This window comes from Trichosurus vulpecula, chromosome 4 (assembly GCF_011100635.1).
Source record: "Trichosurus vulpecula isolate mTriVul1 chromosome 4, mTriVul1.pri, whole genome shotgun sequence".
NCBI lineage: Eukaryota > Metazoa > Chordata > Mammalia > Diprotodontia > Phalangeridae > Trichosurus > Trichosurus vulpecula.
In genome coordinates this window covers 24972402-24998117 of record NC_050576.1, presented here as the reverse complement: position 1 = coordinate 24998117, position 25716 = coordinate 24972402, and the positions used below count along the sequence as shown (strand labels likewise).

Below are 25716 nucleotides of genomic sequence, written 5' to 3'. Positions count from 1 at the left end.
CTACTTGGGTAAAAAACATTAAGACACAAAGATTTGGTATGAACCAAAGTGGGACTGTTTCACATACAGCTTTGGTATCAAAATACACTCCTTGCTAATCCTTGGAAATTATGAATTTTAAGAACTTGAAGAAAATTACATTTTTAAAAGAACCATTATATGCTGATGGACCGCCATGTGAACCTCTAGTCAGTGAGCCCCTGCCTATGTAAGCCCAAATGATTCATTTGCTCATGCTTCTCAAAGAGATGAGACTGGGAACCTGAAGTAATGAGGGGGAAGCATGCAGCCATGTGAAGACACAGACCCACAACATGCATGCGTGACAATGTTTAAATGATCAGGAAGGAGGGACTGTCAAGGCCTTGTCTGCCCAGAGTACCAGGAAGCATCAAGCCTGGACTGGCCGGAAGATGAATGTGGTGAAAGGGATAGCAATGAGAGCAAAGCATCAATTCTGCCTAAAACCAGTGTGGAAAATATTATACTATTTTATATCATTTTTGTAATTTCAATAAGACTCAGGGCCTGAACTACTTAATCAGAAGAAAAGCCTGATCCTAACAGTCTCTTTGTTCTCTTGTATCAACAAATCCAGATGGAGCATTTCTTGCTCTGTCCATGGTCATTAAGGGTGAAAACCTTGAGCCCAGACACTATCTTGAATTATGTGACTTTTCCTTATCTTAATATTTTATGGGCATATACTATGTGGTGGAATGTTAATGGCCAATTAAACACAGAGATCCTGGGGCTACAAATCCAATTGACACTTTGACAACTATCTAATTTGTTGTATTTACAATCTATTTCATTAAGGAAAATCCTCTTCTTGTATCATGGTTAAACATACATGGGGGTCATAAAAATGAGGTCATACAGGCTTGCCAGCTCTGCTAAAATAACGTATATAAGTTTTCTCATTGCTTTGTTCAGGCAGCCAGAGCCTATGCTCTGACTCCTTGTACGTACAAGTAAGCTAGCTCCGCTATGCTTTAAGGGAAAATAATAAACAACATGGATTTTTCTATCACCTAGCTCTGTTGTTTCCTTCAACCAAATTTTCAGGTTTAACAGTTATGGTGCCGTGACTTTCGGATGGAAATGATGGAAACAGGACAACGCAGCCCAACCTTGCCAATGCTTTTGGGCGCCATAGGATTAATTTTTCCTGGAATTTTGGCCTTGACAAGGTGGGGTAAGTTGTCTCTCTTCCCAGCTTCCAAAAAGAACTCCCACAAAATTGGTTGAAGTCTGGAAATTCCCTTTAAGCTAGCTCTGGGGGCAGGGATCAAATCTGTGGTAAAACACAGATCTGCGGTCAAACGCACATAGATCCCCTGGAAACACTGATTGATCTAGAAAATTAACTATGGATCAGTCAAAAACTAGAATTAGAAGTCCAACTGTTCCTCCACTCCCTCTCTTCCTTCGCTTGGAGGCTCTGGTCCTGGGGAGAAAAACTGCACTTTGCTTTTTCCCTCCCCTTCTGCCTCCCAGGAAGGGCTCTGATCCTGAGAGAGGTAACTCTGTTCTGCTACCGTTGCCTCCTCTCTCTCTTCCCTCCCCGCCCCTTTCCCCCTTTCCCTTAAGGGCTCTGTTTTTGCCTTCTGCCCTATTCCTGCTTCCTTACCTTGAAGGCTCTGATTATGGGGAGGATAAATGCATTTTATCCTTACTCCTCGCCTTCCTTTACCTGTCCTAGTCCTCCTCCATCTCCCCTTTCCCCCTTCCTAAGGGATAGGATATGGAGAGTCAGAAAAATCAGGAACGCCAAGGCTTCCCCAAAGACCATAGGGGTGCTAATAGCTAACTCATGAAAGCTTCTAATTCTCTGTTGTTTGAACTCTGAGCTCTGTCTGTATTTGTTCTGTATTTGTTTTGTTAAATGTCTGTTAACTGTCTGTGTGAGAGCGTGCGCTGTGAAATGTCTATGATTTGGTAAAATCTGAAACGCAGGTAGCCAGAGAATTCTAAGGCTACAGTTAGGGAAACAGAGACTCTATTTCCTTTTCAATGTTTGGCCTGGCCAGCCGAACTTGAAAAAAAAAAATAGAGCTGAAACATTTTAGCATATTCGGGGATTGATTATTCATTAAAAGTTTGGAAATTGGTTAGTTGGATTTTGGGACAGAACTCCTGAGACTGTAAAATCCCTCCAGGAGCTCACTCTTGCTGATCACTTTGGTGAAGTTACTTGAGTTACAATCATTGGGATCTTTCACCATCGTCCTGTCTCTGACCGAGCCAGAGCTGCAGTAAAAGTTAGAGCAGCTAAAACAAACTCCTCTCTCCTCCCAGATCAGATTAGGAGAAGAGAATGCAGGAGAACTGTAGGGAAAACTTAAATCCTCCTTCCCCACCTGGCAAAAGGAGGAGAAGGACAGAAATTCACAGACTGACAGTATTCTGACAGTCCTGTGCCCCTGGCTACCTTTGTAGCCCATTCTTTTTGGCAAAGTTTGGAATTGTCACCCAGGTCCTATGCATTCTGCCCACTCTGTCCCCAGCAGCTGCAAACTGCCCTAGGCTCAGTAACTTCTGCAGTTGTGGGGGAAGGGTGAGGTAGATGGATTTGGACTTCCTGCCTCCCAGAATTGTCACCACTGGGATACTAGCTTCTGCTCTAGGTAACTTCTCTAGGTAACTTCTCTAGGTAACTTTACACTTCTCGTTCCAATTGCAAAACTGTATTTTAATCTGTTTGACCTGTTTCCTGAGTTTTAAAGGGAAAGTAATAATGATGGTTGTTATGGGATCAAAATGATAATGATTGTAAAATGCGTAACATAAAGTCTGGTATATGTTAGATACAACATCATTATTATCTATCTCTGATTTAATGTAATTGTTAACTTTTGAAGTGGTTTTTAATTACCAAAAGTAATAAGCTGAATAATTTCTATATGTGGAAATCTGGAAATGCAATAGACATCATCTGAAAATTATTGTTTCTGTGTTTCTAAACTTGCATTGTGTTCCCAAAATTCTCTTAGATTGTGGAATTTGAGAAGACCATTGTGTGGTAAGAAATGATATTATAGCAATTTTAATCTGATTTTGATATATGTGAATTGGGTTTTCAAAGGGATGTGATAAAATTTGGAACTGTTATATGTGGTTATAACAAGTAAATAATTAATAATACTAATATTTAACCATGAGAACAGACTTTCTGTGTGAAAAAGTTTTCTATTATGAAAATATATCTGGTGATTTAAGGTTATAGTTTCAAATGATGAGATGAAAGATTCTCTGGGCAAGGAGATTTAGGAATATGTTCACCTAACTGATAAATGGGTTGTTTCAAGTTTTAAAATGCATAATTATGTTTAGGGCGCTGTTACATTTCTCAATTGTGTAATTTGACAAACAGATGTATCAGCAATGTTGAAAAATGTGGTAATCTTTTACAATGCTAAGAGTATTGGGCCTTAGAAATTAAAATGTTACCACCAGTGGTTAGGAATCAGATTTGATTTGCTTATCCAACTCAGTTATGATCACTAGATTGGTAATTAATTGGAATCTGTTTCAAGTCTTAGATACATGATAATTGCTTGTGGTATACTTATTTCTAAGTTAGTTATTATATACAAATTGGTTAACATCGCATTACTTGTGCTGTTAGAGAATAATTTCTCTTATAATCTGGATGTTGTTAGATTAAGAATCGTAGTTAATTAAGAAATTGAGGTTTTTAACTGAAACAAGAACTTTTGAAACCATCTAGTCATGAATTCTTATCAATCTTGTGTGGTTTTCTGTGTAGAGGAATTCTTATGGAAAAAGCTTTTTTTAAAGTCCTGGCAAACTTTATTATTGTGATAAGGCTAATTAATTGGGTATGTAATTATAGAAATTAAGTGTCCTCCACATTATAACACTTTTTGACTAAGGAACTTTGTAATATCTAGGAATTCTGGGCAATATTTGAGAATGAGGACATTTGGTACCAACTTAGTTAATGAATTCCAGCATTTAAGGATTAATTTGCTTTAAGGAAAATATTTTTGGAAAATGTTCTGTAAAATCTTTTTGTGTAATTTTGGAAGGCCCGCTGAATTTCCACCTGTAAGCCAATTGGTTGCAGTTCAAACCTATTGTGAGTTCTCGGAGTTTCTGGGTGAGAACCTAATTAGAATTATTAGAATTAATGCTTATCTATAGAAGTGCCCATTCAATGTCTTATTCAAGGTTCTTTTTTGAGTAAGGAGGTTGGAAACAACAGTCTGAATTTCTTACTCCTCCCCGCCCTTAGTTTAGATAAGAAGATTCACCTCAGACCACATGTCAGAAGGGAAGGAAAGGGGAGGGGCAACAATTACTGGGATTTGAGTTTTTACTGAAAGAAAGAACAGTAGGGGTCAGAAGCCTAAAAAAAAACCTGGCTTTTTAAAGTCAGCAAAAGTGATGCGTTTTTAGGATAAGATTGGGTTTCGAGGAGGATGTGGGTCTTAAGGATACCGTTCTTATTAGTGAAGCTTGCCATCTGATGGGAAAGAACCCACCCTCAGGGGGAGATGATGTGGCAGATCTCTTTAATCAGAAATAAGCAGGTAGTGACAAAAGGGAAGTTATCTGCCAGAATCTGTTACCATTGTGAAAGAAGTTGTTTTTTTGAAAAAATGGGAAATTGGATAAATGCAAATATGTAAAATATTGTTGTTATAATCAAATGACTGGTTATATTGGTACTCTTGTATAGTCAAATGAAAGAAAATATGGTTTCTAAAGTGTTAATGAGAATAATTAGAAAGGGAAGAGTTTTATGATGTAGGGTTGAATCATTATCCCATGGACTAGGGCTGGGATTTTAAAGTTGTATTGTATTTGTGCGAGATAGAGTTCTTGGATGTTGTGAAGTGATATAAGAGCAATTGGGTATTGACACAAATAGTGTAATTAATTACTGCGACTAAATCAGAGACATCTTCAGTTTAGGTAAACAATTCTAGAAGTATTTTGGAAAATGTTTTTGTGATTTTAAGTGAGAGTTATTGCTTAACAATGTGTATAAGACTCAATTCCTGAAGTGTTCTTTTTTTTCCTCCAGAATGAGTTAACAGGGACAAATCCATTGACTTATGAGGTCAGTCATTAACCTCTTTTGTTTGTTTAAGCAAACTGGAATGGGATTCCAGTATACACAGTTATGTCAGTAAAAGGTACTAACTTATGAGTTGTTTTGTGTTATGGTTGAAACGTAAAGGGACACTGAGTAATAGGTTGGAAAGGTAAATAAAAGCTTGAGGGGATACGAAAGGCAGATGAGAAAGTTAGGGGACAAATGGGAGTTAGCTAAGCCTCTCCTGTCCCGAGAATGATAGTTTCAAATGGTTTAAGTTAAGTTGAGAGTGTGAGAAAGTATTTTAGAAGACAGGAAAGTTATGCAGCTTGATTCGATTTGATAAATATTAGCTCAATGAAATTTGGGACAGTCCTATCTGAAGGATATTTATTTGCTATTTAAGATTTTATGGGACTACAATTTAATATTGTTTTAAGCTCTGATTACAGGTATAGGTCACATGAAGCCAGTAGTGGAATGGCAGGCATTACAGACTGAGAATTCTTAAAGGTGGATGTCTATGCCTGGGAGAAAGTCTTGAAGACGACCTTGGACACAACCTAGGTAGGATCTTCCTGACTCTATTTCCCAGTTCTGCTATTTCCTTTCTGAAAAGGAAAATCCCCACCTGATTACTCCTAAGCCCTGCTTTCAGCATCTAATGGCTATATGATTGGCTAACAGATATGACTCATGCCTGGAATCAAACAGCTAAGGAAGTTCTTTCCTTCTGTTAAGATATATGACATAGTCCCTCGTTTCTTTCATAGCAGACTTATATTATCAGGAAGTTTTGTAAGCACAATGTTAAATCTATTAGGTAATAGATGGACATTGGAATATCTCTGAGTTATTATAATAGGATACAGGAATGAATAGCTTACAATTTTAACCTATGTTCATGGCCAGATAAAGATCAGAAGGATATAGAGATAACATCCTCCAAAAGGAGGAAATGATTAGACACAGTAATAAGACAAAGATGTAATGTGATAAATGTCTAATTAAATAGGATAGCAAATTTTAAGAGGAAAAGGCAATAGGACCAAATTGATTCCTCTAAGAATTATATACAGATGTGTATGATTGGCTCCAAAATTTATCAGTCATGGAAATTCAAGCTAATAAGTGTGTTTATGTAGTAAGATCTTAAATGTGGATTTTTGCACAAGGAAATTGTATAAGATAGTACAAGTGAAATTATATCTCCTTTATTAAGGTATCTGTCTGATGATTTTAAAAGGAAGATGAGTTCAATTTATGGTTGGACCTTTATATTTTAAAGGACTCTTATACCAGGTACAAAATTTAGGTAAGGTTAGAAACAGTAGATGATATATGAACTGAAATACTCTGAAGTTAAAAGAAGGAGAGCCAAATTTAAGTGATTAAGTTATATTAAGTTAGAATTGTCTGAAGATTTCTAGATCTGAACCAGAGAAGCAGAACTCTCTTTTACTATCTAGGAACCAGATAACCACAATCAGGCATCTGAAAAAAAAAAATTTTTTTTTGCTTTAAATGGACATTGGAAATATGTAACTGGGATTTAAAGCTACTTTGTATTTGTACTGTTTGAACTTAGCCCTGAGTGGCTGGGACCTATGGTGTGCTGTTTTTCTCTCAATTATCAAATTACATGTGTTCTGAGAGCTCCTGTCAGATCTGACTACTTCTATAGCTGCCAACTTGTGGATATGGACTCCTTGATCCTTCTATCACATCTGATGATTGCCCGTGCTCCTGAGTGGACATCTGAGCCCATAGGACACCTTGCCCTCCGGTTTCAAAGAGCCTGAAGGGGACAGCATCAGACGCAGGCAACCTTCCCAAGAGCCTGGACCAGAACCTGAACGAAGAACTGCTCTTTCCCTTTCTGAGTCCCTTGCGTTCCCAAGACTGTTTACTTGTACCTTTGATATCTTTAGCTTATTTTACTTAGGTGTTCTAGTTTCCCCATTATGCTCCCTACTGATACCCCTTGCAACTTGCTCCCCCTGCTTGTTTACAAGTAGTTTATAATTACTGTGCATCTCTGGGGATGTCCAAACACAGAAAGAGAAAAAAAAAACCTGAATCCACCTAGATAAGGATTTTTACAACTTTACCCCTGAGGAAGATAGAGGTTTTTCCATACCTTAATTGGTCTTCAGGTGAAGCTTTCAGCTTACCTTTGACCAAAAGGAGGAAATGTGGAAAATATTATACTATTTTATATCATTTTTGTAATTTCAATAAGACTCAGGGCCTGAACTACTTAATCAGAAGAAAAGCCTGATCCTAACAGTCTCTTTGTTCTCTTGTATCAACAAATCCAGATGGAGCATTTCTTGCTCTGTCCATGGTCATTAAGGGTGAAAACCTTGAGCCCAGACACTATCTTGAATTATGTGACTTTTCCTTATCTTAATATTTTATGGGCATATACTATGTGGTGGAATGTTAATGGCCAATTAAACACAGAGATCCTGGGGCTACAAATCCAATTGACACTTTGACAACTATCTAATTTGTTGTATTTACAATCTATTTCATTAAGGAAAATCCTCTTCTTGTATCATGGTTAAACATACATGGGGGTCATAAAAATGAGGTCATACAGGCTTGCCAGCTCTGCTAAAATAACGTATATAAGTTTTCTCATTGCTTTGTTCAGGCAGCCAGAGCCTATGCTCTGACTCCTTGTACGTACAAGTAAGCTAGCTCCGCTATGCTTTAAGGGAAAATAATAAACAACATGGATTTTTCTATCACCTAGCTCTGTTGTTTCCTTCAACCAAATTTTCAGGTTTAACACCAGCAAGGATGGCATCCCGACCCGGGACCACAAATGTCCATGCACTTCCTAATCTCCTCTGGCCCAAACAAGCATGCACAGGAAGGGAGACAGCATGATGTCTATCAGCAGCAGCACCAGCAATGAGGAAGGGGCAGCTCGGGCTCAGGAGTCAGATGACCTCGGCTCGAAGCCCAATTTCATACTTACTACCTGGGCTGACCTTGGACAAGTCATTTAACCTTTTGGGCCTCAGTTTCCTCTTCTGTAAAAACAAGTAGGTTGGAGTAGATGATTTCTAAAAGTTCCAGAATCATAGAATTTCAAAGTTGGGAAGGACCTCTGTTTGGCACTTCAAGCCCTTCCCAGCCTTCCTCTGACCTACCTTTCCAGACTTCTGACCCCTAAACTCCCCACCAGGCCCTCCTGAGGCCCAGCCTCTGTCTCCCCTCCTTGCACACAATGCCTGGAAGGTCTCCCTCTTCACACCCCAAGTTTCCTTCATGGCTCAACCTCTGCAAACTATCCCCAAATAAACTTGGTACATGGTCTTTCCCCACATAAAATTTAATCTCTTAGAGGGCAGGGACCGTTTGGTTGTGGGCTATGGGCAGGCTCCCATGGGCACTTACTAATCCTTGTTGAACAACTGACCTCAGAGGCCACAGAGCCCGACTAGTATCTGAAAATAGACCCTCCCTACCACCTACCTAATTTGATTGAAAGGGAAATCCACCGATGCCTAAAGCAGCTTGTTCTACTGTTAAAGAACTGTCACTTTGGGGAGATTTTTCAGACAGTGAGTCAGTGAACATTTCTTAAGCACCTATTTTGTGCCAGGTACTGCCAAGCACAAGGGAGACAAAGACAAAAAAGATAGCGCCTGCCTTCAAGGAGTTTACAATCAGATGGGGGAAGACAGCATACAAAAGAAAGCAGGGGGGAGGAAGTGAGGGTGGGAAAGGTAAACTAGCTTAGGGCATCCCCAAATCTGCCTCTGCAACCTGCCCCGATGGTTCCTAGTTTTATCTTTCCCCACCCTTTCCACCTGGCAGCCCTTCAGATACCTGAAGATGGCTCCCCACCCCCCTTCTCTTCTCTAGCCTAGACATTCACAGGAAGTTGAGGCCCTTCCTCATCCTACTGACCTACCCCTACCTAAAATGTGACCCCTACACCCCGCTATACCATCCCTTCTGACATTACAGTTAATAAGTGACACCTTAAGGCTGCTGGATTGGGTGGATGAAGGCTGCAGAAGAGTCTGCTCCTCCCCTACCTGGACTCTGCCAGGACAAATGCTCCCCAAGGAGCCATGGTCTATCCTGTTCCTAAGGCAGGATACTCCTGATTCAATATGACAAATCCTGAGAAGTCCTGAGAAGAGAGGGGAGCCACTGTTTGCTTCATGGGGGTCAGGTTCCTTGAATGAGCCTGACTTTCTTCACACAAGTTTTCCAACATGGATGGGTGTGATATGACCATCAGAGAGGTGACGCACACTGAGCTTGTAACCCAGCCTGTTTAGGGGGCAGCAGGTAGGAAGGGAAGGGAGTAGTCATGGCCTGTGACCCTCCAGCTGGGGAAGCAGCAGGAGCCTGGAGACTCCTTCTGGCTCTCTCGAGAGCCCTGCTGCCAAACTGTGTCTGTCTGGCTGGAACTTTGTTGGAACAAGGGTTGGCTGTGCTCTTCCTCCCTCTTCTCCCTGGGGTGGGGGGTTAAGAAATCACCTCGATTCCAGGCATAGCCTGTTGGACTTAGGATTTATCAACTGTCATCTGCTGTAATCCTCTTTACAGAAGTAACCCTGTGCTTTATTTGTGGAGGATTACTATTCAAGAATCAAGTTTCATTATATATAAATCACTACTGATAACTATGTATGTGAAGCTAAGGATTTCCTTTACAATCCATGGGAGACCACCTTTGACTAGGCTGGCATGTTCATTATTGAGCCAAGAACTAACTTCCCTGGGGAATGATCCTTCTCAGATGCTTTTCTCTCTAGGGCAAAGACATTGTGTAGTGACACTGTGGATTCAGTTTGGCTAGGGCACTTTGATCAAGGCCAAAAGATCCCAGGCATCATAGCATAGCACCCCAGCTGATTCAAGGGCAGAGCAGACCCCATAGCTGGAAGTGTCCATGGGAGCCTGCCTATAGCTCTGCCCCCTCCAGCAGGTTCATTAATAGTGTTCCGAGCAGGGCAGAAAAGAGAGGGAACATGACACCTCTGTATTTCTAGATATTCTGCCTTTTTTAAGACAACCCAAGATCTCATTTGATTTCATGCTTTTCACAGATACCAACTGTGCTTACTCTCAAAGCTCTAAGATCTTTTTTTCTGACAAGTTACTGTCTGACTATCCTTCCCCTAGCTTTTATTTTGTAAAATTGTTTTCCTGAACCCAAATGTAAGACTGAAGATTTACACCTGTTAAATTTCATTTAAGACTTTAAGAGACGCTAGATTTGGTACAAATCAAAACAACATTTGGGGGGCAATCTTGATTGGGAGAATAAATTTTTTCATCAGGAGTTCTCTATACAGTAAAATCAAAGATTCAAATTTTTAAAAAGAGGAGGAAAAATAAGGCCATTTTGGTCCAATGTCTTTCTCTGTCCCCTAGTACTCACAATAGGTCCCTGCTTTGCATCACCTATTTTAAGTCCTATGGTTCAATAATCTCTAAAACCTTCCTCGCTCTGACGTCCTATGATACTCCAAGTCACAAGTTTTCAATCGACATTATTGATAATATATTTATGACTACAGTCCCTCACTACTACTGCTACTACACTGTAGACTACAGCAACATTTTTGTTCATGATTCTTTAAAGATATTACTGTCCCTTATCTAATGAAATTCATTCATACACATCCAGATGTGCTAAAATTGGTTCATTAAGAAAAAAATCCAGCCTAGACAGGTGCCACTCTTCGGAGCTTTTCTAAGGCAGCAGTGCTATTTTTTAAATCACAAAAGTCAATTTAAACGTCAATTCACTTTAAAATTCACTTTGTTATTTCTTAAGCCCTAAATCAAGGGAGATGCTATCTTTTAAGGTAAAGATAAACATGTTTTTGGTTTTTTTTTTCTTTACAAAGGGGATGGTAATAGAATGTAAGCACCAAGAGGGCAGTGACTGTCTTATTTTTTATCTTTGTGCTCCTAGATGGAAGCTTGTACAGAGGTATTAGCAACTGCTTGTGGAACTGAATAGTATAACCCAACTTGGAGAAAAAAGAAAGCTTACATATTTGTGATGCACTCCATACAGGAAGCCACAGTCAGATAAATCTTTGCTAAAAGAAGTCAGAAGGTACTGAAAAATGACTGAGAATAAAGAACTATGGTTACCAGGCAGGAAACGTGAAGAAAAGGGGCCAACATCTGAGGTGCATGTGATCAGCGCTGTCAAATTCAAACAGAAATGGAGGCAGTTGAACAGACACGAGGATCCCCAAGAGCCACGCACTGACTTTGAAAACTACATGTTTACAGATCAGATTTCTTTTTAATATTTTATTTTGTTCGATATTTCCCAATTACATTTCAACCTGATTCCCATCACACTCAAGAGCATCATGGGCCATGCGCAGCCCTCACGTTTGACACCTCTGTCCCAGATAATATAAAAAGAATTGGTACTTTGATGCTTGAGATGAAAGGAAACTTAGAGATGATCAGATTCCAACCTACTCTTTTTATAAATCAGCCAAGCGAGGCCAGAGAAGCAGTGACTTGTCCAAGGTTACACAGAAGTAAGTAAAGCAGAGTCTGGAGCCTGTGTCTTCTGGCTCTTAAGTGAGCGCTCTGTTATAGTCCCATAACTTTGAAAGCTGAAGAGACTTATTTAATCCTACTTTCAATGGCCTAATCAGATTTTTTTCCTCTCTCAGTCAGAGAGATAAGCACACAGCTGTTTTTATAAATACTTTCAAAATACCATAATATGGCATAATATTGTAATGCAATAACTGTTGGGTATTCTTAGCTCTGGCCTCCTCTCTACCAGCGGCAGGAGATCCCAATCATGCTCAAATTAGCAAAAAGATAACATGCTAACAAAGAGCTATTGAGGGAAATAAACCACCACACATTAAAAGCCAGAAACTCACTGTGCTTTTTTCAAATAAGAGGTTTTATTAGTTAAATGGGATGGAAAACTTTCATGAAATAGTCTTTTATAATAACAAATACAGAAATGAATTACAGTCTTTTACTTACCTTTTTAAATGCTTCTGGCATACACCGATCCACAAATCTTTTACAATTTTCATCAGACTCAGAAAGACCTTAGTAAAAACAAGAGAGGGCATCCTGCATTCAATTTAGATGTTAAATAGTGAGAGACATGAAACATGATAAAACTAATATTAAACATATGCACAAAGGATTGAGGCAATAGTTTCTTTGGGACTTAAATTTACTATGACTAACAAACCCACCAACGGGCTACTGAAAGATCAAAATATATTCACATAAACGACCATGGCATTAATAATAACAAATCTTTGTTCATTAAATTATAAAGGAAAGTGAAACATTTTAATAGCTTCTATATTGAAATAATTTCTTTTCACACAGATAAATTTATTAGAATATAATCAGTCCTAAAACTGGAAGATATCTCGGAATATCTCACCCAATCTCAAACTGAGTTCCAGAAAGATGAGGCTTTGAAGGTACCCAAGGAGAAACAGCTAGTTGGTAACAGAGCTGGAATAAGAATCCAGGCTCCTGACTCCAAGTTCAATGATCATTCCAACACATCACAGCTGAAAAGCCAGTAGAGGAAGCTAAAACCTGCCTTTTAAATTCATTAATGTCCTTCTTAGTCGAAAACCCTATTCGGAAAAATTTTAACTCTTTCCTTTCTCCTCCAAGAACTCAAAATTGCAAATCTTCTCACTGAGTGGAAAGCAAAGCATGAATTCCCAGGACCTCCCGAGGCTCTCCAAACTTTAGGAGTCAATAGAGGAAAATTAACTGAGCTTTCTCATATACCGCCCGCTACTTATCCAGCATTACTCATTATACCTGTAGAGTGAACTATATGTAAATTGTAAATATTTGGATGGTGGAACAGTGGCTATGTGGTAAAAAAAAAATGAAATTGCTACAATATAATTTAATTGCCAACAATTTACTTTAACATAATATATAACAAGCACCTATTTAATGTGCATATTATAGACCACCCAACAGAGAAGAAAAATAGATGAGGGGTTCAAGAAATGTACCATAATTTTGCACCTTTGAAACAATGGGGTGCTTCCATTTTGCACTGTGTAACTCAAAGGGGTGGATTTTATCCTTGTAAACTCTAAATATAATTTTTAAGAATTTGTGATTGATTTAAAAAAAAACCTATCCTAATCCCAGCAAAGGAAGCATGATAGAATTTTCAACTACGTAGATATCTGATGAAGCTCTCCTCCTCCCTAAAAGTCTAATACCTTCTTTCTCCACCTTGATGGAAACTTTATCTTTTCAAATGGTGACAGAACCGAGAAAGGGAAATTCTATTTGGGATATCTGATTCTCACTAACAAAAAGAAATTGATCGCTGAGTAATACTAATGATAGGTACTTTGAAGGAAAAGTAATTACTTAGTCTTAGCATTTATAGTAGAAGAGGAAATTTGGAACTAGTCTAACATGGAATATGGCTTTGGGGAGAGCAGATATGGAAAGACAGCTGGGATTTCATGGGAAATCTTAGTGATCTTCAGAGAGGAAGTCAGCCAAAGAGGTGGGGGAAACTCTCCAGGAGAAAACTCTGGAAAAATAAAGGCAAACAGTTCTGAAGTAGTTGTCTGAAGAAGTCGATGTGCTTGCACAGAGAACTCACCAGCCAAAAATACGATACGTGCAGACGAGAGAAACACAGATATGTAAGAGCGTGGTTACAAGAGTGTGCCATGGGCCTGTGAAGGCAGAAGCAAGTCTGGTGAGTGGACAATGGGTGTGTGTGTGTGTGTGTGTGTGTGTGTGTGTGTAGGTTACACTGAGGGGAAGAGAAGGAGGCCAAGACTGCAGAGCTGATGGGAAACCAGAGAAGACACAGCTGCTCCAATGTCCCACAGATTGTTTTCTCTGCTGAAGACAGTGACTTCTGCCTCGACCCAGCCTGGAGTGATGCCCCTTGTGGCCTCAGCCTTTGCAATCCCTCTCCTCCTGGAAGAACAAGGCCACCTTTTCCCCTTGGCATTTTCTTGTCTTCTAACTGCTAACGATGCTGACTCCCACCCCTAAAAGCACCACCTTTGTGTCTGCTCTGCACACATGAGGACACCTTTTCTCCTGGGTCAGAACACAAGCTGCTTGAGAACAAGGATAGTAAGACAGCCTTCCAGGAGGGAAATCAAGGTGGCGGGGGCCCCTAGTCTGGGCCATGTGAGGACTGCTCTTTGGAGCTGTCTGGGAGGACTGGGGAGTACAGGAGAGCCATCTTCCAGGATTTCGGATTGATGGGTTGCTTGGCCCCACAGGGTAAAATCGGGAAGGCAGAAGCCACCAGGTTCTCCATATTTATAATCACTCCAGTGTCCTTGGGGTCATGAAGAGTCGGACCCAACTGAAACGACTGAACAGAAGTGTCCTAACAATGAGAGGTCTCCCAAGTGGAATGGGCGGCCTCAGAAGCTAGAGGGCTGGCGACTCCTAGTCAAATTCAAGTAGGTCCAGACTGTATGTCTGCAATACAAAGCCTGGCTAAATCCTGAGAGGGACGTCAAAACCGAGCTGACATCAGGTGATCCACTCCGGGGTCCATGACAAGCCAAGCCTCCTTCAATAACTCAAGGAATCATGGTTTTGTCAGTATGAGCTTTCCCTCCCCCTGAGCAAACACTAATCCTGCTGTGACTTGGCAGGCTGTCTCCAGAAGTTTCTAAGATAACCTACAAGATAAAACCAATTTTGGCACTCCAACCTCATCGCTACTCTCTGCCCCTCTATGACGGGGGGAGTTACAGACTCCAGAATCTGCATTTGAGGAGGGGAAGCAGCAAAGCCACCTCTGCACTGCCCACTAAACTCACTACTTTGGACTTCTGATTTCTTAGCTGTGCCCTGATCCAGGACCTTCCTCTGTACCCAGCCCCCTGCTCCTACCCACTTTCCAGCTTTCTTCTCTGTGTTGTCTCCCCCCCCATTAGACCGTATGCTCCTTGAGGGCAGAGACTTTCTCTTTTGGTATTTGTATTCCCAATGCTTAGCACAGGGTCTGACACATAATAGGTGGCTAAATAAATGTTTACCGACTGACACTAGTTTAATAAGAAGTCCTCGATCTATTGCCAAACTGGTGATGAACATCCCAAATCCTAACTTGGATGCTTCTCAGAGCACAGGCATCTAGGCCACTGCAAGGCTCACATACTATAAGACCTGTGGAACCTGGCACTCCAATGACAGGGACTTCTAGAAGACAGGACCACTTCCACACCATTATAAGGCTGTGGAGAAAGACTCCATGATTCCATGAAAACAACAAAGCTACAAGACTGTCCTCAGTCTAAGCAGACCCTTCACAATTTGCAGAGCAAAAATGGAAAGAGTAAAAGGGGAAGAGAAAATGCTAAGAACCCCGAAGTCCTTAATCTTCATTTCAATCACTAGTCATCTTCACATATGATCTTTGTCCAGCAATAAAAGAAGGGACACACTGCAGGAGAGAAGGAACAGACTGTCAGAGAAATCCTGATGAAGGAGGATGGAAGGCAGAGAGAAGCTGCAGCCAAACCCTACAACTCTTATGTTCTCCCTGGGAAGGCACCTGAATGGGGAAGGCACCTGAATGGATAGCCTGGCATCAGAGTATCCCCAAAGACAACACCACCACCACAATCTTTTTTATGGGGCATGATCACAGTCTCATGTAGTTTCAAGATGCAGGCGGGAACAAAGAAATTCCCACAAAGTAGGAATGTGGCCCAGAATGAATGAGGAGATCCAGCTGAACTGTCCTGGAAAAACTGAACAAGCCTTAATTTTCTGATGCCACAAAAGCTTGTCATTTTAATGTCACTATTTTCCCAGTGACACTTGGGGCTACAAATGATGAACTTTTCAATATTTTAGGACTTAAAATCATATCTAACTTGAAGCATAATAGAAAAACAGGACTGAGGTGCACAGTTATAAGAGTTTTGGAGCTGGGAATCAGGAAAACCTGGGGCTTTAATAAGCTGTGTGACCCTGGGCAAGTCACAATCTCTCACAAGATGCCCTTAATGAAATACACAGGAAATTCAAATACCAACTGAATGAACAAATCTTACGCCACAGAATTACCTAATTTTAGAGCAAGAGAGGACCAGAGAGGTCCACCGGACTCCTCACTTGATTCTGCAGTCAACAACTGTGGCTGACACATCTGGAGAGCATCTTACCACTTATTAAGCACACAGGCAGAGATAAGATGACTTACTCAAGGTTAAAAAGCCAGCTGCTGGCAGCACCAGAGTGAGAGCCCAACCTGGGTGACACAGTGGGTAGAGCGGTGGGCCGCACATCGGGAGTTCATATCCAGCCCCATTTGCTGGCTGTGCAACCTCTGGCAAGGCACTTAACGTTTGTTTTGCCTCAGTTTCCTCAACTGTCAAAAGGGGATGATAGTAGCCCTTACCTTGCAAGACTGTTGTAAGGATTAAATGAGATAAAAATGCTTAGCACAGTGCCTGGTACATTCTGTTCCCTCCCCTTCTCTTTCCTTCCTGGGCAGGTAGAGGCCAGCCAGGCTAACAGAAGTAGCAAGGTACCTTCAGGAAGAGAGAGGAAGGGCATGAGCCTCAACTCAACCAGCACCTTCTCTCAGATCCTGGTAGAGATAGTCCAGGGACATAAGCTGAGAACCTCACAAGCAACACCACCAAAGAAGTTGTCACGAGGGTATAAGGGAGACCACCAGTCAGTCCTGCGTCCAGTTCAGTCTTTGCAGCCACGATCCAAGGGAGCAGCCGCTTGGCCCCTGCCTCTACCAGGGCCAGAGCCCAGCTTCCTCAATAGCCAGTAAAGACCCCTCCAAATGAAGCTCTTACCACCAGAAACCAGCCACCAGATAAAAAGCTGGTTTTGTATTGATGTAATTATTATCAAAGAAGATCCATGGCCAGTTAGTTGCCTTGTGGCTGAATCCCAAGGACCCCAGGGCCTTACTTCTTTGCCCTGCTTTTCTACTGGAATTTGTATGTGTCATAAGGTAACTCTCCCCGCTCCCCCATATAGGAAAAACTCACCCAGCCTTGCAAGGCGGGCAGAAGCTATCAGGCATTTGCCCAGTGATTCTTCCCGTTTGTAAGGGATGGACCAATGGTCAGTCAAAACGCGGCTTTCCAGTTCATATAAGTTGGTTGTAGGAAACTCAATATTGTCTCCAGAGCAGTTGCCATTTTCATCATTCTTCTGAGAAAAAAAAGGTTATAAAGAAAAAAAACTTTATTAATGCACATGAAAAATTCAAATTTGAACTATATATCATTTAACTTCCAAAGTAAATGACACAAAAATGATATAGAGGTACCTGTGAATTTCCCAAATTTCATCATTCATGGAAGTAGTCACTAAGGTTTTAGATCACCATTAAAGTAGTTAAGGTCATTAATTGTTTTTTCAAAACAATTCTCTATTGTGCTGGTTCTTAGTATGAAAACTTTCTCTCAATACCCACGGTAGCTCCTTGGAAAATCTAAGCAAGGGTTTCCAATTTCATTCTGAGTCACAAATTTCAGAGTGGAATGAACAGAAGAAGCCAGCAAGTCCATGCTGTGCTAAAAGAACTATCCATTTGAGCCTGACTAGTAGTGGCCATACAGTCTCTGCCCAAAGACTTCCAATGAGGCAGAGCCTACCACCTCCAGAGGCAGCCCAGGGAGAGCCTATCTTTGCCTGTAGGACCACTTCCCTGCCCGGCTCCAGGTTCTGCACTGCGGGACTAAACAGACCCCATGGAACCCCTCTTTCACATCCCAGCTCTCCAGTCTCAACACTCACAGATCCTCCAAGTCATCCTCACACAGCACAGCTGGGAGGCTCCAACCACATGGATTTTCCTGAGGTTTTTTTTTTCTTTGTGAATTGCCTGTTTTTTCTTTTTCTTTTCTAACATTTTTATTCAAAGTTTTGAGTTCCAAATTCTATCCAACCCTCCTCTCCCTCCCAGTAAGCAATCAAATATACGTTATACACATGGAGTTACGTAAAACATTTCCATATTAGTCATTTCATACAAGAAGACTCAAAAAAAAAACCCGAAAAAAGTGAAAAATAGCACGTTTCAGTACATATTCGATCAATATCAATTCTTTCTCTGGAGGCAGATGGTAGGTACGCTTCCTCATCAGTTCTTTGGGATTGTCTTGGATAGAGAATAGCTAAGTCCTTCAAGAACAACATTGCTGTTGCTGTGCGCAACGTTCTCCTGGGTCTGTTCAAGTCACTGTCCATCAGGAAGTCTTTCCAGGTTTTTCTGAAAGCGTCCTGCTCATCATTTCTTATAGCACAATAATATTCCATTACAACCATAAACCAAAGCTTGTTTGGCCATTCCCCAATGGATAGGCAACCTTTGATTTCCAATTCTTAGCCACCACAAAAAGAGCTGCTACGAATATTTTTGTACACACAAGTCCTTTTCCCTTTTTGGGGGGGTGTCTTTGGGATATACACCTAGCAGTGGTATTGCTGGATCAAAGGGTAGGCATGGTTTTATAGCCCTTTGGGCATGGTTTCAAATTGCTCTCCAGAATGGCTGGATCAGTTCACAACTCCACCAACAGTGCATTAGTGTCTCAGTTTTCCCACATCCCCTCCAACATCCAACATTTTTCTTTTTTGTCTTATTAGCCACTCTGATAGGTGTGAGGTGGTATCTCAGAGTTGTTTTAATTTGCACTTCTGAGAAGGCTTTCTTAATTTAGCAACCTTCTTTTCGAACTGTGATGCCCAGAACAAAACATAGTACTCCAAATGTGAACTGACCAGGGAAAGAATTCAGTGAGAATACTCCCTTCTAATTTCTGGAAGTTTTCGCTCTCTTAATGAAGTTCAGGTTTTGTGGTTCATACTGATTTTGTACGAAGGTCTTTTTGACTCCAGGCCCCTAACTCTATATCCACTGTGCTACCTAATTAGCTGTTGACTTAGGTTACAAACTGGAGTGAACAGGGTGGAGAGGATAGGAAGGCTGGCTTTGAAATGATAAAGCTAGAGTGGTAGGAGTGACTATAAATTAAGGAAATGAAGGTTAAAGATCTGTCTAATAATCCTATAAACCGAGGGAATAAGCTTCAATTAATAGAATTAAAGTTATTTACAAACATTTTCAGAAATGTATTTACTAGAAGCATAAAGATAAGAACTGGCTCTGTCGTGTGAGGACAGAGGGGACTCAGAAGTAAAATGACTCACACTTCACAGTGGCGGTATCCAAACCCAGTTCTTCCTGCTTTCAATGCCAGCTCCCTATCCCTTACACTACACTCTCTCTCCAAAAGATTTCCTTGGTGTAATCAAATATCATTTGTTGGATAACAACCACAGTAAGAGGCAGCACTTACACAGTCACGACAATAACAGCTAACACTGCTATAGCACCTGGCACTGCGCGAAGCGCCTGACAACCTCGGAGGGCAGGTGCTCTTACTACCCTTCATTGTATAATTAAGGAACCTGAGAAAGGGAGAAGTTAAGTGATTGAGCAGCTAGTCAGAGTCTGAGGTACAATTCTAACTCAGGTCTTCCTGCCTCCAGGCCCTGTGCTCTACCCACTGTGCCACGGAGCTCTTTATCATCTCATAGGCATACTCCCAGGAGAGAAATACCGCACCGTCCTAATAACTTAAGATGAATTATTTTATCAAGCAATGTAAGCCTTTAAAAAGAAGTATCTTGTGATAAATCCAGAGATTAAGAATATGGGGTCATCCCCAAATTCCTAACGTGATAGACACTTCAAATCACGGAACTATAATCTAACCTCAGAATATGATTTAAATGACCTGTAAGATGTATGTACGGTTGATTCCGTAAAAAGAATGAAGTGCTAGAAAAGGTGGCTAATGAAACAGAGGGAAAACATCAGCATGGTGGTGGCATGAGGCAGCCTGTAATTACCTTCTGCCCATGTAGTATCTTTCAAGTACTGAACGGCCAGATCCTTCTGCCACGAAGAGCTACTGAATTGGAGGGTCCTTTTTTGTTCTTTAAAAATCTTGAGCTCTTTTAATCTATGTTAAGTAAAGACAGATAAAATGTCTACTGAAATCTATTTCAAAATGGCACTTTAGTTGTAAACAAGTATGCAAATAGGGAGATGACTTTAATGGAAAGCTCTAGAATTTTTATATAACTATTTGATTTTCCATCAACCACTAAAAAGCACTTAAAGTGGTACCAAAATGTCCAGGTCACAAGGAGGGAATAACATACACACTCAATTGAGTATCTTACCCCACAGGAAAGAAGGAGGAAGAAGATAAAAAAGGGGGGACGATAGAAGGGAGGGCAGATAGGGGGAGGAGGTAATCAAAAGCAAACACTTTCGAAAAGGGACAGGGTCAAGAGAGAAAATCGAATAAAGGGGAATAGGATAGGAAGCAGCAAAATATAGTTAGTCTTTTATAACATGAGTATTGTGGAACCATTTTACTTAATGATACACATGTGGCCTATGTTGAATTGCTTGCCTTCTTAGGGAGGGTAGGTGGAGAGTGAAGAGGGGAGAGAATTTGGAACTCAAAGTTTTAAAAGTAGATTTTCAAAAAAAAAGATTTTGCATGCAACTAGGAAATAAGATACACAGGCAATGGGGCATAGAAATCTATCTTGCCCTACAAGAAAGTAAGGGAAAAGGGGATGGGGGGGAGTGGGGTGACAGAAGGGAGGGCTGACTGGGGAACAGGGCAATCAGAATATATGCCATCTTGGAGTGGGGGGGGGGTAGAAATGGGGAGAAAATTTATACTTCAAACTTTCTTCCTTGAGTGATCTGACAAAAAGAGGAGATTGTCAAACTAAATAGCACTACAGAAAAAGGACACAGAAACCAACCCTTGTCTCTTTTAGGACAGATTAGTCTCCCTGCCTGAAGAATCTCCTCTCTCCAGCCAGTTCTGAGGGAGGGAAGCACAGCCCTGCCCGTTAAGCACCTACTCCATATGTCCCAGTGATGGGCACTTCCATTTTAGAGCACTTTAAAGTTTGCAGAGCAATTTAGATTTATTATTACAACTGATCCTCACGTCATATTGAAAAGTCCAATCGCTAGTTTGGTGCTCAGAAGAGAGGCTGGGGCTGGATGTGATCTGAGAGTCATCTGTAGAGATAATATAATTAAACCCAATGGAACGGACGATTATATAGCTAGAGAGCAAGCAGGTGGCACAATGCAGTCTCAGGGTGGATTCAGAACACCTGAGTTCAAATATGACCTCAGGCACTTAGAAGCTGTGTGACCAGGGGCAGCTCACTTAACCTCTGTTTGCCTCAGTGTTCTCATCAGTAAAATGGAAATAACGGCACCTGGTTGGGAAGGGTGGTTCTGAAGATGAGATGAGACTATAACTGTAAGCGCTTAGCACACAGCAAGCACTATAAAAAACCTTCGCTGTTATTATTATTAGTTAAAAGTAATTATTAAGTGCCCAATCAGATCATTCACCACCAGGTGACCTTTCCTTGGCCCCAACAACTTCTGAAGCTTGACTGCAGTCTGCACCCCTAGAAGGAGAGCCTAGAGAGAAAAATCAAAGTAAGCAAAAAGACAGATAAGGGAAGACAGCCCCTCCTGTAGGGGAAATAGAAAGGAGGGAAGTATTTACCTGAGGCAGGGATAAATGGCCTGTTAAATGCCAGAAGACAGACTGGGGCCAAGCAAGATAAGACCTAAGCTGGCTTATAAAGCCCAGTGGTGAAGAAGGCCCAGCCAGGAAGCAGGATGTGGATAATGTTCCAACAAGGTGGACTGAGAAGTCACACAACAAGAGGGAACCAAGAGAAAGCAGTGTTGTGAAAACCCTGAAATCACACAGGTAGTAGTAACCAACCCAGAATTTTCTACTCTGTGTTCTCTGATTGCAAAGTTCTTTCTACCAGACCACACTAATTTTAAAGAATTCACAGCTCAAGTGGCAAGCCATGTGATTAGTGTAAGCAGATTGTGGTATTTGGTCCATAACGATCTGTGTCTGAGTTGGTCAGGCCCTGCCTACCCTCCCACCTCGGAATGCTCTCCTATTAAGCACCAGAAGGGATTTTGTTAAGGCTATAAACATCCTTGGTTTTGTTTTGTTTTGTTTTCTTCTGATGCAAAGACATTTCAGTACTTCAAAAGGGGATGGGGGAATCAGCCTAGGTTCTCTTTCTGTGGGCAGACTGCAATCAAGCTTCAGAAGTTGCTGGGGCCAAAAAAGATCACTTGGTGGTGAATGATCTGGTGATAATAAAATACAAAGATATGAAGTAAGTGTGAGAGGTCAGGTTACATGGCTGCTCTCAAGTACATTAAGTGATATCAGCTGCAAGTCGGAATTGCCTTGTTCTACTTGGTCCTATGGGTAGGACACGGATCAACAGAGGAAAACTGAAGGGAGGTGGATTTAAGCTTGAGATCAGGTCTATCACTACAGTGGGAATAGTCCAAAAGTTTACTAATGCCTCGAGGAAGTGGGTTCCCCCTCCCTGGAGGTAAAGCAAAGGCTGCAAGGCTCCTTGAAGTAGCTAAGCTGACTAGGACAGAAAGGATTCTTTCAGGCATAGTTAGGTGTAGACACTGAGACCCCTTCCAACTCTGAGATTTCATTCCTTACCAAGGTAATACTTTAGGAAGACTTGGAGTGATTAGTTTGAGTGCCTCGAGTGATGCAAAACAGCTGCGGATTTCATTGGGAACAGTTTCCTAGTGAAGAAACACTAAAATCATGGTAAATCACAGCTATAGAAGTGGAAAAACAAACCAAAAAATTCACAGAAGTATAAATGAACACTTCCTCCTCACACCGCCTCACACCCATCAGATTGGCTAATAGGGCAGAAAAGGAAAATGATAAATGTTAGAGGGGATGTGGGAATATCGGGACACTGAGAAGCAGCTGGAGTTGTTGAACTGATCCACCCACTCTGGAGAACATTCTGGAACTCTGCCCAAAGGGCAACCAAACTGTGCATACCCTTTGACCCAGCAACAGCACTACTAGGTCTGGATCCCAAAGAAACCAAAGGAAAGGGAAAATCTAGTACTCTTAGTCACTGCCCAGAGGACAGCCATTCCTCTGGCAAATTCTGCTCAACAGGCAAAAGAACATACATGTGACTGCTCAGGGTTTTTCCAGTAAAAGCTACTCAAGGTCTCTTGGTCACCAGATCAAGGGGCCTCTTCTCCATCCTCCTTCTCCTCTTCTCCCTAGGCTTCAGGGATGCCACTCTCTCCTGGTTCTCCTCCTACCTGTCTGACTGCTCCTTCTCAGTCTCCTTGGTTGGATCTTCCTCCAGGTCACACCCTCTAACCTGGAGCCCTCTTCTCCTTCTATACTATTTTATTTGGTGATCTCATCAGCCTCAATAAACTCCAGTGGTTCCCTATCACCTCAAGGATCGAATACAAAATCCTTTGTTGTTCAAAGCCCTTCTCCTTACATCTTACAAGCCCACCTCCACCATGCACTCTACGAGCTGGTGACACTGGCCTCTTCATTGTTCCTCTCACCAGACATTCCACCTCCGGACCCTGGGCTCTTTTTCGTTTTCCCTGGCTCTCCTTCCTTGCAGGAATCCTCTCCCAAATCATCTCTGGCTGCCCTGCTTTCCTCCAAGTCTCAGCTAAACTCCCACCTTCTACAGGAAACCCCCCCTCCTCAATCCCCTTATTTCCAACGTAGCCCTGTCTATAGCTTGGCTTTCCATAGTTGTTTGCATGTTAGACTGTGAGCTCCTTGAAGGCAGAGATGGCCTTTCGCCTTTCTTCATATCCCCAGGGCTCAGCATAGTGCCTGGCAGAGTGGTCACTTAATAAGTGTTTTACTGACTTGATGACTACAAAGAAAGTATCAAAAGAAGCTCCACATGATTTTCTTAGAAATACTCCCATGACCTATACCTCCACTCCACATTAGCCCCACCCAGGAATGGCCCCACTGTGGATCCTGCCATTACCCTGGCATTCCACTTCAATGTTCGAGACCTCTCAAATTTTTGGCATCCCAACATCTTGTTAACTTTCCATCTCTAGCTAAGCCTCACTGCCACCGAGCTTCCTAATATCACCTCTGTGACCTCTAATTCCTCTCCCCCCCAACTCTATTCCAGGCTGATCCTAGTTTCTCTTCCCCTCTCTCCCTAAGGACTTCATTCTTCCCAAGCCTACTCTTGGTCCTGTGTCACCTCCAACTCATCCACATCCCTGCCTCACCCCAGGCCATCACCACTGTCTGGCCAGATTCCCTTTCATTCCCCAGGGAGCTAGTTCATTAACATCGAGCCCATTCTCTACTCTTGCATTTCTGCTTCACTCAGGATCACTCCCACTCTATGACCTCCTTTACTCCTACACACACATGATCCTAAAGAGAACTGAAGGCAACCTCAAAGCACTTGTGGTGCACTGGGTCCATTACACACTTAGGTTAACCCAACATAGCACAACAGTGTTCCTCTGCCTCCTCCTCCCTAATTTTGTTGCCTAGCACACTTAACAAAACAGGCATTCTAAAACTTTTCTTCTCTCCTCAATTGTCTCTTATGTCACTCCTTCCTCCTAATTCCAGCTTCTCTGCTGAGGGCCTCCCCTCATAATTCACCTCCCAAAACTGAGGCAATTTGACAAGAGCTCCCTCTTTTCCCCTCTTCCTTCTCTTCTCCAATGTCTCCCACTAACTCCTCCTTTCCTCTAGAGTCTGAAGATGAGGTAGCCAAAGCCAACTGTAATCTCATCTTCTCTAGCATGTGGCCCCTCCCCTCTCAGTAATCTTCAATCTCTCCCTATCTGCTGCTTACAAACAAGCTAACATCTCCATTAAACACAACAACATGGGGCAGCTAGGCGGCCAAGGGAGCAGAGCACTGGCCCTGGAGTCAGGAGGACCTGAGTTCAAATAGGGCCTCAGACACTCGACACACTTACTGGCTGTGTGACCTCGGCAGTCTAGCTTCTGACTTCATCAGTCCACAGAAACTGCTCTTCCCAAAGTTACTAAGGATCTCTTTAATTGAAATTGAATAGCCTCTTGACCTCTTTGCATCATATGACCCTTCTGATCACTTTCTCCTCCTGGGTACTCTTCTCTCCATTAGTTTCCACGATGTTGCTAAATCTCCTGGCTCTGTTCCTACCTGTCTGACCTCGGCTGCTGTATCTTCACCCAGCTCATGCTCCTTAACCATGGCTGTCCCCCAAGGCCTCTTCTCTATTTTCTATCCATTCGCTTAGTGATGTAAACTCCCATATGTTCGATTATCTCTATGCAGGTGATTCCCGGATCTATTTATCCAACCCAAGCTTCTCTCCTTTGCATCACAAAATGCCTGTTAGACATTTTGAAGTGATGTCTGATAAGCATTTCAAACTCTACAGGGCCAACACAAAATTCATCCTCCAACCCATGCCGTTTATTATGGCTGATGGGCTCATCATCATCTTCCTGTGTGCACCATCTGTTTGATGTCATACCGCACTCCATGGCTGCCCGTTGACATTGTAGGAGTTAGGGACCTGGCTTCCCTGCCATCTGGGAAATCCAAGTAAACTTTTTTTGGCCCTCGCTTCATACCAGAGAAGTCTGATTTTTTTCTTTTTCTTTTATGGGGTGTTTACAGTACCTTACTGTAAAATGTGAGTTAAGGATTTGGTCATAGGCTCTGTGCTG

General features: G+C 41.8%; 1 protein-coding gene across 1 annotated transcript in view; it reads right to left on the bottom strand.

Moving 5' to 3' along the window:
• USP24 (ubiquitin specific peptidase 24) overlaps positions 1-25716 on the bottom strand; it is a 161467-nt gene that overhangs the window by 112852 nt on the left and 22899 nt on the right. The window contains 2 exon segments of the mRNA XM_036758123.1: positions 12080-12147; positions 17098-17263. Coding sequence (XP_036614018.1) covers positions 12080-12147; positions 17098-17263 — 234 coding nt within the window.